Here is a 17,500-nt window from a genome sequence, read left to right on the forward strand (position 1 = left end):
ATTTTGAAGCTTCAGCTATCAGCTCAAACACCTTTCAGGAAAATAATGTGCCGATTTCATTCCCTCACAGCTGGATGCATATTACACTCTCCACGTCAATTAGCCATTTTAGTGTCCACTGGTGGTCACTTTTAATTTTTGGATTAGAAAGGAAAGGGTTTGCAAATCAATAGGGACAGACTAAAAGCAGTCTACGATCAGTGATCTAGTTTTACTGACTAAATGATCAAATGTACGTGTGTTTGTGTCCGTGTGTGTATGTAAGTGTTTGTGTGTGTGTTTGTTTGTTTGTTTGTTTACATTTGATGCATCCCCTGTGCTTGTTAAATCAGCCCTATCGCCGGCCAATCAGTGGGGAAGCTCCACCCATTGCCTAATGGCCATCGCACGCTCTCTCTCTCTCTCAGGTCAATAAGCTTATAGGCGATTTACACAAACAACTCCTGCAGCAAGGTAGCAACAAAGTCATATTGGCTTTTCCTTTCCTCTCCCTCTCAGCATTGCCATGGCCACGGAAGCCCTTGGAAATGTCAATCTGGTGTGGACGATTTTTAAGGAGATCTGCGAGCGGTTCTAATCCAGCACGTCTGACCAAGCCAAGACGCAGATTGGCAGAGGAACAGACAAAAACGCTTGGGCGCCGGCGAATGGCGGTGACTTCAGGGCGTTCCCTTCGCATTCGAGAAGGACACCTTTCCAGAGGTAAGGGGCACTGCACAGAATGCCGAGAAGGGAGCCAATCAGAGTGTGTGAAAGGGAAAAGGGCTGCATGATGGAGATTCATAATATCAACATATTCAGGCCGCGGTGGAGATGCCCCCACACAGAATGGCTTCAATCACTTCAGCCCAATCTTCATGCATCACACCCATTAATGCAGCGAGTGGCGCAATGGCCTGTCGAGATAGGAGCGGTCAACAATTCACAAAGGGCCCTGCCCAGGCCATCAGGCCTCGGCCAACAGCTCATTTTCAGCGCCTCCGATAAGCCGCGCACAATACAAATCTCAGCTTATGATACAAACAATTTTCAAATGCCTCCAAACGCCACCCAGCCCCCCCACCACCACCAACAAACGTCTCCTCACACACACAAACACACACACACACACACATAAACACACACAAACACACACAAACACACACACACATATGCACAGACACACACATACATTCACACACAAACACACACCGAAAAATCCCACAAAGCTCTCCAGTGGTGTGAAGTGATTAGCGAAAGGCCTGGGCCCCTATCTCTTTAAAGGGCCCGTAAATTTGCCATCATTACAGAATCTGGCGGGCGGGTGGCGGGCGGGTGGCGTCCGCCCCGGACGCTTTATCTCGCTCTGATTCAGTCCGTCAGGAGGGGAAGGGGGGTTTAGGGTTGGGCTGGGTGCATGTAGATCTGGCCTGGCTAGATTGTCATACTTAACAAACATTAATGATTCATTTCCTCTGCTGAGTCAAATAAGAGCGGCTAAAGGGATGTCTCGATTCATCTTATCAAACCTCCCCGGCAAATTAGCATTTTCCATATTCCCACTGATTTTTCGTTTTTTTTATTTTTTTCTCCCGCTCGGCTTTTCGGGCATTCAAACGTGGCATCTCTCCCATTCCCCTTTTCTCTGATCGACGGGAAATTATTGCAGAGATATTCCCCCTGCTGCCTTTTTTTTTCCCTGCCGAGGAGGATTTCCGATTACCTGTGAAATGGCACAAAGGAGACGAGCATAATTAACTCGGGCTGCTCTGTGTTTACGACTTTGGCGTTTTTCCGGAGCCCACTTTGATTCAAATGATTCCATTTCATTCAAGCGGTGGCTGTCGCGGTCGCATGGTGGGTCAGTCCGCCTTGGCATTAACTAAACCAACTCATAGCTATTCAGAGTTCCCATTCCCATTCAGATGTGATAAGCTCAACCAGGGGGCTCTCTCTCTGTGCGCCTGCATCATAATGGGAGCATTTAGATGAATCGATGAATAAACTAGAGACCACGTGCCACTGTCCGTCATATTAAATGATGGACCACTGTGTCGATCAGCGTACATTGGTGCTTTTTGTGCCGTGGATAGCTGCTCAGAACGAGAAATGCTCATGAATACATGTTGGTGAAGCTCTTTGAGAGGACAACACGTTTTAAATGTTTCATTAATGCTTTGGTCGCTGTCTTTCCACACCACCTGGAATATGATTTCCGCGTTGTTTGAACTTTCAGGACTACTAAGAGTCTGTTCACAGGGACCCCTGCAACATGTGCCACATCTCTTCCAACAATAACAAGACCAAGTCCAAGTAACCCCAGACAGAAAAGAAATGAAAGCAAGGTGAAATTTCACAATTTCTGTAAAAGCCGTTGGTGCTCTGTAAATAAAAATGGCAGCACTCTTCCAATTATAGCTCTCTGTGTGACAATGGCACATAAATCAGGACATGGACCTCACACACCCTGCCATGGTGTTCACAAGCAAGCACAGCTCCATAAACGTGAAATTGACCACAGCGAAAGTTGTTTGAGGAGGGCTTCTTTAATCGCCAAGGAGATGTCAAGGTCGACTTAGTAGTGCAAGAGAGCCTATTTTCCCCCCTCGTCTTCCATGCTTTTTTTGGGGCCGCAAATCATACAGGGATCTCATCAAGTGCTCTTCCAGTCCCATCCAACCGTTCTACCTCCCCACCTCCACCTCCACCTCCACCCGCACCTCCAGCCCTCTCTTATTGCTCTGATTCATGTTTATTCACATGCTCTCACAACGCTTGCTCATACCAAGCGGGGTCGGAGGAGGAGGAGGGGGGACTTCATTTCACACCACTGTATGTTGTTTCAACACCATTACGTGTGAAGCCGTCGAGAAGAGCCCCCAATCATTTCATGGTACATGAGTATGCGGCCACTGTCGTCGCTGGCACTGGAGCTGAAACACTCTCCAAATAGTTTAAGGGTGGCCACTCAGTGGAACGCCACCACTGCCAGGGCTGCAGATTGTGGACAGGCAGCCACGGAGAATAGGAATGAAGTGGAGAGATACGTCCCCCCTCTCCCTTTCTGCGCTTCCTTGAAAGAGTCTTGCTGTCATCCCCCCTTTTTCAATCCAGGTTGGTTGAATGTGGCGCCATTTCATTTCGCAGCGGAACATCCATAAGCATGCTCTGGCGTCTCAATAAAAGGATGGTGGTGCAATCCGTGCCATTGTCACGGCAGAACGGTGATGGGTGGCGAACTCCACCGATTGACGTGGCGATTAATGGCAGTCTCTGACAGAAAATGCTTTTTATAGCCTAACTGCTGGACACTGCACTGGCAATGTCTGGGGCACTGGTTTATGTACCAGTGAGCACAAGAAGTGATAAAAACATATATCTTGACTGTACCACAAGTAGTTTTCTGTAAAATGATTTTTTTTTTCTCCCTCTCAAAAACGACTGACTGGAAAGGCAAGGAAAGAGAAAGGAGGTGGAAGGAAGCAGAGGTGTTGTAAACATTGTTTTGGACGACGGCGCCAAACAGCAGGGTTTCAAGTGGGGGGTTGTGTGAGGATGGACTGAGGATGACAAGAGGGTTGAGCCCCCTCAGCTTCAAGGTGTAACAGTTATCGCCGAACTCCCCTCTTGTTCTGGCTGGCAAGGGCAAGGCGAGCGGAAGGAGGACTTTGGTGGCATTCAACTTTGTGACCTTTGTGCCTTTAAGCCGCTTTTCCTAGTCCACGACGCTCCTGATCAAAGTTAATAAGCGCTCCGTATGTTAATGAAAACGGCCGCTCCTCCTTTTGTGTTGCGACAGCTTTTTAATACCTATTATGGGCTGAAACTTTTAATGGAGGTTTTAGGTTTCCCCCCTGACAAGCCCATTTTTTTTTTTCGGAGAGTGACGACACAGAGACAAGGGGCTAAGCTAAAGAGTGCACCGAGCCGAGCGCCGAGATCCAGGCAGGGCGACTGCTTGCCCACGAGCCGTCCTCACGCACACCAGCCCTTGTTCTCCACCACCAAAGCACCGGCCAGATAAAGGGGCCGAGGGATGAGTGGCTGCCTTTAAAGCCCGACGTCTGACTCCGCAGTCGACTAATTACACCGCGCCATCACATTTGAGAGGGTTAACTTAATGAAGTGGGCCTTCTCTCTCTCTCTCTCTCTCTCTCTCTCCGTCTTCTTCTCTTCCTATAGCACAGGAATAACATGGCGTAAAGCGTCTTTAATGCCCAGGCAGGAAGGATTGCACAACGTTTAATTCACCCCCGCACTTCTGTGCTAAGTGGGGTAAATTTAAGCCACTCAGACGTTCGGCTAAATTAGTTTTAAAGAGATCTAATTGAGGAGCGGATCAAGGGGAGGGGGGAACGGCTACACCTGATGATTGCTCAAAACTTCCCATGGCGGGAGAGAGAGAGAGAGTGAGAGAAAAGGGGAGCTCGGCCAAAGCGCTGCAGTGATGTGAACGGGAGACTTAGCTGAGAATTAGCGCAGATAGGGGGAACTAAAAAAAAAAATCTGACGAAAACAGCTTGTGCATTTAGTGACAATAAAAAGAAGATGACTTAAGTATCTAGGAAATGAAACAGTTGGAACTTTGGACAATCACTGCTCCGGGTTTGTGCAGAGCCATCAGAAATACAGGAGGCTCTTATAGGAAGATTTCCTGAGGCTTGCTGTTGGAGAAGACATATCATCAGAGGGATTTAAGGGACTTTCCAACTACTTCTCACAACTGCTATGGCCTGTGTACTTAAATAGCTGTTTATGTGCTACAGTTAATTGACCCTATTGTGCCTTCAGCCTTTTTGGTTGGAATATACTTTATCAAATGTTAGGGTTTATTAGAAGAGTACTGAAAAACACGACTCAAATTATAATTAATCTCTTGTAAGGAAACTAGCACTGACTCTTTAAACTTTTAAAATATGCATTATGACTGTGAATATGTACATATGTACAAGTCAACTTGGCAAAATATCATGAGTCAACTTGGCAAAATACATGGAAAGATGTGGTTTGTTAGATGATTTGTAGATTTCAAGGACATTTTTCATTACCTATGCTCAAATTTATGTCTTTCAGACCATGACTTGCTTCTACCTTTAGCCTATGTAACAACTACATACAATGTTAGCCTACGCTAGTTACTTATCCATTGCTCGCTTCTTAATGATCAAGGGCAAATAGAGTAACAACTGGCTAGGTTTTATTATTTAGGATCAAACATGAGGAAATGATAATGTGGAGGACTGGTCTAACAGTCTGAACTTGTTGTTTTATCAAAAAGCATTCAAATGTTTAAGTGGGTAAAAAACATCTAGGCATCACGTGTAACACCTAGGACCATGCTGGAAATAAGTATGTTACTTTAGCATGTCATCCTTTGGATTACTGTTTTATCGTCTTTGATCCAGAAATCAATCAATCAATCAATCAATCAACCAATCAATCAATCAACAAATCAATCAATCAATCAATCAAAAGGTCATCACTGATCCTGACCTCTCCCTGCCTCCAGTCTGAAATGACTGGACTGGACAATGGAGTATGACTATGCGAAGACTAAACCCTACTGTCTGTGGAAAATAAGTGAAATAAGTGATACATGTGGATTAGTTGTTACCCAATACAAAATGGGTTTATAAACTTGGAAAGCGGTGTATGAAAAATGTATGAAAAATGGAGTTCCTCTGTGAGCATTTTAACATTTCAACATGACAAAAAAAACAGGGCTTTGCAAAGGGTACGGCATCACAATTAGCTAATTATGAGTCGAGTTCCATCAATATTCATGTTCTGATGCTCTGCGCCTTTTATGTCCTTTCTCAGGGGACAAAAGAGAAATGACTATTGCGATGCATAGCCTGTGTAGCACAAGAGAAATTACTATTGCGATGCCTAGCCTGTGTAGCACAAGAGAATGATTTCTTTCAAGGTGTCTCTCTACGAGCCAGCTCCCTAAAGGCATGCTCCCATACATGTCTAAGTATACTCAGACTGTCTTCATCAGGAAGGCTCCTTTTGTGCAGCACTGCTGGAAGAATACAGTAAGCTCTGTTAACCAGTCAGATAACTGGCATAGGCAAACAAGAGAGGGTGAAGTCTACTGGGTCATTTGATACTGGGTAAGTTTGTGTAGTGTGTGTGTGTGTGTGTGTGTGTGTGTGTGTGTGTGTGTGTGTGTGTGTGTGTGTGTGTGAGAGAGAGAGAGAGATTATACAGTTTGACAGTAGAGGTGATATGAATTAAACTCAGAAACATTTTTTAGGTGCAAAAAGATAATCAAACTGAGAAGGAGCTTTGATCGAAATCCTCTTCTTCTCTTGGACATACAGTAGTACACACACACACACACACACACACACACACACATGCACACACACACACACACACACGCACAGGCACACACACACACACACACACACACACACACACACACACACACTCACAGGCAACCCTTATGGTACCTGGCTGGTATTAGATAGTGAAGCAGCCAGCAATGTGGCTGCCATCTCCCAGATCAAACTCCTGCTCTTAGGTACATAGTGGGAATCAGATATCAAACAGAATGCTTTGAAACCTGGGCAAGAGAGGTGCTGGAGAAATTCCCACACCATTACCATCACTGCCAAGCCACTTGGTGCTCATGGTTCAAACAAGCACAAAAGCTCATCAATAACAGCTTTGGGCTTGCAGCTGGGTGCATTGTAAATCATTAACACAATTGAAAGTGCATTGTTATTTTTTTGATTCTGTTAATAGGTTCTGTCAGTGTGTGCAAATTAATTTAGCGCTTACCTGAATATTTGATGCCGCCAAAGTAAATAAATTGTGGGTGAGTTAAGCAGCATGAAAAAAATGAAATGGCTGGCATTCCTACTGTCTCGCATCCACTGAGCGCAAAACCAAACAACGGTGGGGAGGGGGGGTTCTCTGGAGTGAGATGACTTATCATGGTGGGATACAGTGAGGAAGAGGGTGGTAAGAGTGTGAGTGGGTGAGGAGGAGGAGGAAGGCTCACCTTTGTTGCAGAAGTACTCCATGCCCTCACAGCTCAGGTTCTCGGGCTCAAAGTCGGCGCCGAAGCCCTCTTCCGTGGAGAAGTCCTCTTTGGCCACCAGCTCGCTCTCCTCGGACACACACTCCTCTTCCTCCTCGTCAAGGCCATCGTCCAGAGGACCTGCCGCAGGAACAAGCGAAACGGAGCGGTGAGGAAGAAAGAAGGACCGAACGAAAGAAAAAAAAAAAAAACTCTCCTGAATTTATACAATTGCATGAAAGAGCCATTTGAGCCATTTGAATACTGTGTCCGTCATTGACCTTTGAAACTCCTGCGCTCCAACCAGCACCGCGAGCTAGCGAGCTACACTGAGGCCAGAGGGCTAATTCAGACGACGCAGGAAAGAGTTGTGAAACGAAAGGCCATCGATGTCCTTTGAGTCACGCTGAATAAAAAGCATCCGCTAGATAAGTGAATGTAAATGTTAGGACAGCACAGCGGTGTGGGGTATAGAGGGAGTTTAGTGAGGGATTACAGCAGGCTAGCTTTGATGGGTTTCTCTTAGCGTGGAGTGTGCAGACCTTCCTGGAAATATCTGAGTCACTGTTCACTAAGGATGACGCAGCAGTGGCTACTCAATGAGCAACGAAGAGACATACTGTAGGAGAGGATGTGAGCTGTCACTGCCCGCCCACGCACGCACACACACACACAAACACACACACACACACACACACACACACACACACACACACACACTCTCTCACACACACACACTCTTTCTCTCACACACACACACACACACACACACACGTAGATATATCGCTGCACCACCTTGTACACAGAGATTTGACTTGTGTCACTGGATGAGTTGTTTTCCTACCAGAATTGCACTATGTTCTGTACTGTATGTGCATGATTCCTGATAGCTTGCTTTCTGTAGCGTTAGACAAAGGAGTGAAATAAAACAGCCAAGGTCTTACCGAGCAACATATTTCAAAGCTCAGTAGTGTCGCCGAATTCTGCTTATGCAATTGAATATTTTTTCTATCTTTTGTAAAATAGCTCTTAGGTATCTACCCTGCTCCACCTTGATAGAGAGAAGAAGAAGAAAAAAAAGCTCTTTGTGAGTGGGATTTCTGCTCGCCGAGAGCCACCTGACTCCAAGCCAGGGTGCATTCCTCTGTGCGTCTGTATCAGTAGCTAAACAAGTCAGCTCTGTGTGTGTGTGTGTGTGTGTGTGTGTGTGTGTGTGTGTGTGTGTGTGTGTGTGTTTAGGGGGGCAGAGGAGGAAAAGTTCCTCTTTGACTGCCTCATGACTTTTTCACACCAACGCTAGCATAGGGAGGTGGAGAGAAAATACTTTTATTAATTTGTTCGCCTTATCACAGGGTACAATGTTGATTTTCCATTTACATTCCATGCCTCCAGGTAATACACCAGTGCAATCTTAAAGGAGACATTTTTTCCATGTGATTAATTTCCCCCCCTCTGTGCAATATTATTTCTTTAAATCTAAATGATTTCCCAGTTTTGCTTGTAGCTGTACATCTCTTATGGTAGGCCATTTGCATATTGCCACTTTTTGCTTCAATCAAGGGCATTGATGGAATTACTGCTACCTGAATTATATTACTGCGAGAAACAAATTGACAGCCATTTGAACTTACACAAAACCATCCTTCAACAATACAATCATACCATGTTTACCAAAATAGTACTAAAATCACAAGGTGTGCACAATTTTTTTTTTGTTTTTCACATTTTAAGCAAATAACTGGGACACAAAATGGTTGTCTGTTTTTTTAAAACAGAAGTATTTGAAAACATCTGATGTGGGCTATACTGTGCTCAGCAATACCATTGCCATCTCTCGTTGTCTGGGCTTCTAGGGAATGAGAATGTCAACAGCTTTGTTCCCCCTTCCTTGGTGCTTCATGTCTCTCTGTCACACACACACTGAGTGGAGAGAGTGCTGGCGTCGTGGCCCAGGATGGCCTGCGTTCTCCGATCTCCTCTCCGCACTCTCAGTACCTGCTTTACTGTATTGCGATAGCGAGGGCAAATAAAGAAATAATTCCTCCTCTAAAAAAAAAAAAAAAAAAAAAAGAGATCAGGCATTCGCATGCTCCTGTTCGCACAGCACCTCATAAAAGGCCCCCCTGATCTGGGCAAACAGCAGCACTCTTTTCACTGAGCTCGTACATTAGGCCTTTGTAGTGCAGGCCGCAGCCACTGAAGCGCCGTACATGAAAAGAATTAGCACACGCGGACCTCTAATAGATTCTGCGAGAAGGGGAGCGAGTGACACTTTAAATGAGGATACAGGGGTTTTTTTGTTGTATATTTGTGATCTTATCGGACGCTTTTCTGCCCGAGGGAAGTGAGGCATGAAGTACCTCGATATTCAGAGACAGATCTACAGGAAAGATAGTGATGCAGAAGCAAATAAGTGTCAAAAAGAGCGACGAAGACATTTGTATTTACAGAAGCCAGGCATACTCTCACACCATTCTCATTTCTTGAAGGCAATACGACAAATACATGTTTCAGACTTGGGGGAAATAACCAGGTTTATCAGGCCACAACTGTATGACAATCAGGCAGTAGCTGAGATGAGAACTATTTTCATAAAGCTTCCCCACAATAGCCACATTACAAACTTACACTGCACTGCATTCAAATAAACAGAACTCATAAAAGATATGATTGAACTTCAACCAAAAGACCAACTAATAGACAAACTAGATAAGAGCAGATTATTTATTCAAAATTCAGGGAAGCGTCTCCCCCCCCCCCCAAAGGGCTACTTTGCCAAACCTGCGTTGACTACCAAACTTCGAACCTGCGCCACATGTTTAGCTTATTATACAGTATTCATTGCATGGAGAGAGACCTGAAATAATTTCACAGACAGCAAACGATAAGAATAATGACTTTCTAAACGACTAGCACCACACTCTTGGCTCATTTTCTGATAGTGGCCTTCCCCCGCTATATTTAGTTGTGTACTGTTTAAAACCCTGTCACATTCAGTATCCTGGAACACCAGTACGTTTCCACGGTGATCAGAGGTTTGGGGAGCAGAGGGCGGGGCAAGTAGAATGGACACAAGGCCCTGCCCCACAGCTGTCTCTAAAGGTCACTCATTCACTCATGCCAAGTTGCGCTGCTTTCACTTAACATGTAAGACCTTGTTAAGAGTTTGCTAAAGACCAAAAGAACTGGCTTGCAGAGAATGCATTCAGTTTTTTATACACTTCTTCTGTGTTAAAACATGAGTGTAGAAAGAGAGAGAGAGAGAGAGAGAGAGAGAGAGAGAGAGAGAGAGAGAGAAACAGGCATGACCGGCTAAACCTCTATAGTTAAGCCTTTGTGTTTTGACCATCCCCTGGGAAAAAGGTTCAACTCAACAGAATCACTGGTTCAAAACACATCAAGGCCAACTATGTTCACACTTGTAGGCATCAAGCTATTCACTGAGCTAAATCTACATTTATTTATCAACCTGCCTGAACCGATATTGCAAATCATGTTTTCTTGTTACACTGTATATAAAAAAATCTTAAGAATGAATCTGAAACTGGATTGTGAAATGTTAAAGTGATCGACCCATAAATTAGTGTCAGTACGCTGTGTGGCCGGTGGGTGAATTGTCCAGGGCCTCATGAAACATCAGCAGGGTCCACATTATCAGCAGACTCCACAGTGGGACATCAGGATCACAAACTGGGCCTTCTCTCTGGCCCCTAATTAGGGTGGACGTAATTGAATCGGACAGAACAAAGCAGCAGATCTCTAGAAATGTGGAAATTGTTTTTTTCCCCCTGCACCCACCTACACCAGTTATTTTTTTAGTGTTGTGTTTTTCTTTTTTTGTTTTTATTGACTTTCCCCAAGCTCAGCATGGACAAAGGGACCAGGCTTGGCCCGAGGATGAAACGGACCAGAGCACCGGGGAGAGCCTGAACGGGAGAATGCATAATGCAGTGGCCATGCTCGTGGGGATGCACAGACCAACCGCTGCCAAAGCCAGGGCCAGCCACAAGCCCCTTTGTGCCTGTGCAGATACCAGTGAGGTTCTGGACTTTCCAGACGCATACAGATAAACACACACACACACACACACACACACACACACACACACACACACACACACACACACATACACACACACACACACACACACACACACTTTAAAACATCTACTACAATAAACAAAAAGAGAGCTCAAAGACTGTTTCCCTCAGACTAGGAAACAAAAAAACAAAATAAATCCTTATCCAATAGCAGCGCAGCACTGCAACCTGTAAAGCCATGATTGGAGGACAGAGCTCCTTCACGGGAGAAGGAACGAATGGTCAGTAAAAGAGGGTGGGTCACTCCGCCTGCACTTCTCCCTCTTTTCTCCTGCTGGAGTGGATGATGAAGGAGCAGCACCAGCACCAGCAGCACCAGCAGCACCAGCAGGGTGGAGGAGGAGGAGGAGGAGGGGTAGACAGGGGGGCAATATGTTCTTGTGATGCACGCACGTCGGTTCTAATGACCTCGGGGATCCGGAGGGTCTCCGGCAGCTTAGGAGCCGGCCCAGTGTATATGCGTTACAGGGCTCCAGTCTGTAATTTAATCCTTCATCGGCGTAATAAAATAGATAGCATTTATGTGATTCTTAGTGGCTTAATGTGTTACAGGAACCCTCGGTGGGATTATTCATCATAGAACTCTTTCTTTCATATGAATCACATGGAGGAAAAAAGAACAGAGAGAAAGGGTGAGAGAGAGGATATTCTCAGGTCATACATATGCTCTATGATGAAACCCAATGTAAAACTAATGTTGCAATGCAAGTCCAGAGGAAATTGCCATCTGTGGTATCTTACATGTACATGGCTCAGTCTATTTGGTTTGTAACTGTGTGTCTGTACGTGTGTGTGTGTGTGTGTGTATGTGTGTGTGTGTGTGTGTGTGTGTGTGTGTGTGTGTGTGTGTGTGTGTGTGTGTGGATGTGTTTGTGTTTGTGAGGCAGGGTGGAAAAGCATCAGCCTGAGATTGATGTGTTTTCAAGGCCGCTGTCTGTGACCGGGAATAAGCAGTGCAATTGTTTAACTTGATTTTCCGGTTGCTAAGCAATGTAATTCTGGTGATTAGAAATGGCTGCGTTCCTAAAGTTGGGCACTTACAATCAACAGTCAACAAACTGTTACGGGAACTCTGCACCGAGACCCACACATTAACTTGCCACAGGGAAAAAAAGACTGCGAGAAAGCGAGAGTGGATGGGTGTGTGTGTGTGTGTGTGTGTGTATGTGTGTGTGTGTGTGTGTGTGTGTGTGTGTGTGTGTGTGTGTGTGGGGGGGTAAAGTAATCTGAGGATGACAGGACACACCCTTTTGGAAAGCAGCGGATCGTCTCCAGCACTGATGACACAGCAGCCCCATCGCCATGCCTACGGATGACATCGCTCACCCACAATGGGGTTTACATGACCTTGGCGCTCGCTGAGGTATAAAAGCGAACCGAGTCCAGGAGGTAGAAATATTTTTAAAAAGTATACAAAGAAGCTGTTGTTAAGTTGATGCGAGGTATCTGCTGTTTACATCTATATTGTAAGTGACAATGGAATGCCAAGTGCCGAGTGATTGCTATGGACAAATCAAACAAACTCTCTTTACTAAATGTCACAAACATGGTGGCCCGATTTAGGGCATCGGGAGGGGGGAAAAAGACCAGTTTTACAGCCTAATTAGGTCATTTCTGCTGAATGTGTTTCAGTAAAAATTTAAAGTTCCATGATTCAGTGATTAAATGAAATCGCCCACAGAAGCCAAATCCATCAGAAGTGACTGGCTTGGCATGGCGTGTGAACTTCAGCACGGACAGACACAGGAAAAAAAAGACTGCAAAGAAGAAGAAGGAGAAAAAAAAGTTGAGTTTGGGGAGTTAAAGCTTTGTTGGCCGGCGCTTCTTTTTGCACCCCACCCACCCCACCCGCACCCCCACCCACCCCACCCGCACCCCCACCCCGATGCTACATTCGTGAGGATATTAAAGGGAAATAGCTCGCTCCTATTTTCTTTATCCAGCGAATTGGAATTGGAATGGCATGAGAAATGCACTGGCATTTTGACTGGGGCCCATTAAAATGCTGGAGGCCCCTCTAAAGCGTGCCTTTGGGCGATGGCAGATGCCAGTGTCTCTGTGTGTGTCTGTGTGTGTGTGTGTGTGTGTGTGTGTGTGTGTGTGCGGCAAGCAGGGCCGCGCTTCGCTTTGCTCTCCGCACGCAGAGGTACACCCAACTGGCAGCCTCGCGCTGTCTATTAGAGGCCCAGGGTCGTCCTCCAAATGTTAGACACCAATAAAAGGGAGACAAGCCGTCTGAAGCTCAGGTGCGAACTCTTTATTAGCTTCCCCCCTCTCATTTGAGCGCATCCCAATTTCTCTCTCTTTTTCTCTCTCTCGTTTTTTTTTTCTTTCTTTTTTTTGGTGTGTGTGTGTGTGTGTGTGTGTGTGTGTGTGTCCTGAAACGTGTCCAAAGCAGCCCAAACAGATTACTGAATAAAAACGGACAGACTGAATGACCAAATGTCCTCACGCATACCGCCAACTCGTTCCTGTTCGACAGCCTAACTAGTGTTTCTTTTGTGGTCTTTCGCTTGGCTCGTCATTCTCTCTTTCCTTTTGCCTTGTATTTGGAGCCCCACTATGTGCTCAGGCAAGATGTAATAGCACTGTGAGGGTCATGGTTGCAGATTTGTGGTTAATAGGTTTTACTGGCAGGTGTGCGCATGCATTTCACTTGATCATCTTTGGTCTCAAGTCAAAAGTCAAAACGGCTCTGACATTTCACTTCCATTTGGGATGAATCAGAATTTAGACAGACATCTATCTGTACACACATTAGTCAACCCAAATATGGCATCTATTTTAAAACAAAGAGTAGAAAAGTAGAAAAAAAGCTTAAATAATCTCAATTTACTTGCTTAGCATGCTAACCCATAACATGCTAACAAGTATGTCTTCTGTATCATTTTCAACCCTCTTCGAGTCACAAAGGGTTAACTCCACTGCTGAGCCTTCAGTCAAGGAAATATCATTTCAAAGACAATCGGAGAGGCTTTGGAGGAAATGATTAGTTTATCAAGTAGTGTAGATAAAACAATATTTTTGCCCCCATCAAAGAAATTTCCATGAAATGGATATATCTGAGATGCCAATTTCATTTCAACACTAAAAGGAAGGGGAGTTTCTTTAGCAATACATTTCCTCATTAATTCTATTCTAATTTGCCTCTGGTTCCTATTTCCACTATTGATAGTTCCACTTCTTAATACCCCAGATAAAAAAGCTCACTGCTCAAACTCGACAGAGACTGCCACGACTGATAAGATCTAAATATTACCCATGCCAAAAAGAAGCGTGAAGTATGATGAACAATTCAAAAGAACAATTCTTTATGGATCAGCTAAATCTTTTCCACTTTTTAATTAAAAGTAAAGAAAATAGAAGTTAATTATCCTGTAAAGATTAGCTGGTGGGCATCTTTCTGTAAATTAGTTCTAATTAAAAGGAAATTGTCAAATGACATTCAAAGTGCTGTCCTTTAAAACAGAGAGAGCAAGAGAGCGAGAGAGAGCGCACGAGAGAGCGAGAGAGAGAGAGAGCACGAGAGAGAGAGAGGGAGAGAGAGAGAGAGAGAGCATGAGAGAGAGAGAGAGAGAGAGAGAGAGAGAGAGAGAGAGAGAGAGAGAGAGACTGATTTATTTTTTTGCGCTCCCTTAATTCTTGATCTGGTCATAGGAAGCTTAGAGTTAGGAGATTAGAATGCTCTCTGCGACTCTTTCCCCTCTCCAGACATGGCGGGTGGGGTGGAGGCTAGTGGTGGAGTAGAGAACCTTCCGCTCCCCAGCCACAGTGCGCCATCGCAGGCCATCACCGCTGACAGGCCAGCCTCTAGCGATCCCAGCGCCCTTCCCTCTGCCTGACCCAGGGACTCCATTGATGGCGGTGTCTGATCTGCCTCATCGGAGGGTTAACGCCTCAGCCGCACCAAACAGGAAAACTCCTGTGTCTCGTCTCATCTTCCTGCCTTCAGAACAAGGCGGCTGCTGTTACTGCTGCTGCTGCTGCATGACAACTGCTGATGTCAAATATTTCAGGCAGATTTCGTCATCCGGTGATTTTTGTTATGTGTCCTCCACTGCCAGAAGTGAGTCTATTCCGGGGAGACGAGCTACTAGCTTCTGGCTGTGCTGATGGGGGGTTGCTGATGCAAAGGGGGCAGACTTTCAGTTTGACCACTAAAATGTGTTGTTAGTTCTTTGATGCACTTTTTTGATCACGTTATCACTTAAGTTCCTAGTGCAAGATTGCAAGATTACACTAAGTGCAACATTTAGAATATTTAACAGTGTACATGGGATTATCATACTGTAAGGCACGTGATTGTTATGAGATGTGCAATGTATTCTTTTCATTATGGCACTATGAATTTCATCATTCCAAGAATAAACCCAAGGAAATAATTAGACTCTCACTGATATTGTATGAGTGCAGTTCTGACTGGCTTTTATGTCTGCTACAACCAAGGAGGAGGAGGGACACTGTGCACTCTAGTTAAGCAACCCACAGGGATGTGTATCTGTGTGTGTGTGTGTGTGTGTGTGTGTGTTTGTGTGTGGGTGGGTGGCTATGGGTAAGGGGGTGTGAGTATGTACAGTACATGTGTGTGAGTGTGTGTGTGCGTTCGCATGTGTGTGTGTGTGTGTGTGGGTGGGTGTGTGTATTTATGTGTGAGAGAAAGAAAGAACAAACAGAGAATTTAACACAACAGCCTGTGTCGGCCCAGTCACCTTGTCAAGCTCATTACTTAACAACTAGCTCTGCAGCCTCTAATTACCCTTCAAGTGAAAAGCATACGTCTGCAGTGACGCTTGACATCGCTCTCACCAGAGAGAGGAGAGAAAGTGAGAGAAAAAGAGAGAGAGACAGTGAGAGAGAGAGAGACAATGAGAGAGAGGGACAGTGAGAGAGAGAGAGAGAGAGAGAGAGAGATATATTCACTAAGACTAAGAGGCACACTCTCCAAAGGGAGAGATGGATGTTCCTCCTGTAAAAAAAACAAGGAGTGTGGAAGTGTGACCTTTACTTGGAGCCGATAGGAGAGAGAGAGAGCTTCTGTCAAAAGACTCCTTCAGAGATGACAATCCAGGGCACCAGTCCCCAGCCTTGACAGGGCACAGACTTAAAGAGGAACCCTGCAGTGGCCTGCTGATCCTCACTCTCATTTGAGAAGATGTCCATCACCAGCAGAGCTGCTCTATGCACTGCGCAGCACTGGACATTTTTATATCAAAAAAGAAATAAAGTACAAATAAAAAATAAGGTTATTAAAATGAATACAAGCAAAAGGTATATAATAATATAATAATAATAATAATAATAATAATAATAATAATAATAATAAATTGACTAGTTCAGAGCCATTCAAAAATTAACTGGGTCCTTCCCTGGCCTGTCTAGCCAGTTTCAAGAAAATGTGCGTTTGTTTCTAATAATCCTGCTGACAAATAGACAGACAGACAAACAACCAGACACACAAACACAAACACAAACACAAACCAAACCGAAGACATAACACCCTTGGTGGAGCTAAAAGCAATAGCAGTAGTAATGGGCCACAGAAATGACAAGTTCCTATTGAAATGACAAAGCACAAAGAGCCTCTGTGTGTGACAATTGTATCACTCCAAACCCACTGAGGATACTCCAACCTAAATATCACAGCCCCCCGTTTTACAAAATGCCTCCGTATTACAAGCAAATTACTAGTGTGGGTGCAGGAAGCTGCAGAGGAACAAAGGCAGGGAGCCATAATTATATCTTGGCGTGTGTGGCATGTCAATGGGCACCTTCCTTCTGGAGGCCAATCCCATGGGCCCCTCAAGGCATCAGAGTGATGGCCAAATTATTTTGCGCTCGGCTGCGGCAGCATCGAGGCCCGGCCATTACCATATTTACCGGTGGGGGCAAGCTGACAACGGCGCCTGTTTACACCTGTCTGCGCGGGGAAAGGGTGCAGGCGAGATGAGGTGAGCTTATACCCCTCTCTCATTTCACAAATGTACAGTATGCATATGAGGCTTGTTTGGCAAGGATTTAAATTAGGTCAGAAGTGGAATACATCAAATGGCAGCCCCATATGTGCTTCTTCCTCGACTCCCCGCCCTGGCAGTGCATATGTCTCTGTCGCCAGCTCCTGCGCCAGCTATGCTCAGAAGCCTTGGCGACGGAGCAGCTTGACAACTGCAGAAGTGTGATATGTGCAAATCACATTTGCAGATGAGCTTGAAACTCCCTTTTAATATTCAGATATCAGACATTCCGAGCAGCAAGCACACTAAGACTCGATCCGAGAGAGAAAGAGCCAGAGAGGGGGGGGGGGAGTGAAAGGCAGCAAGATCCCTTGTCATTAAGGGAAAACGTAAGCTCGCTTTACATTTTACATATTTCACACAAATGCACGACCAAGTAA

The 17,500-nt window shown here is 45.1% G+C and overlaps 1 protein-coding gene across 1 annotated transcript in view; it reads right to left on the minus strand.

Annotated features, from left to right (window-relative positions):
• zfpm2a (zinc finger protein, FOG family member 2a) overlaps nt 1-17,500 on the minus strand; it is a 154,557-nt gene that overhangs the window by 105,754 nt on the left and 31,303 nt on the right. Inside the window, exon 2 of the mRNA XM_048260979.1 lies at nt 6,992-7,150. Within this exon, the coding sequence (XP_048116936.1) occupies nt 6,992-7,150 (159 nt within the window). The remainder of the gene's footprint in view (nt 1-6,991; nt 7,151-17,500) is intronic.

The sequence above is a fragment of the Alosa alosa genome, chromosome 13 (assembly GCF_017589495.1).
Source record: "Alosa alosa isolate M-15738 ecotype Scorff River chromosome 13, AALO_Geno_1.1, whole genome shotgun sequence".
In the NCBI taxonomy this organism is placed as follows: Eukaryota; Metazoa; Chordata; class Actinopteri; order Clupeiformes; family Clupeidae; genus Alosa; species Alosa alosa.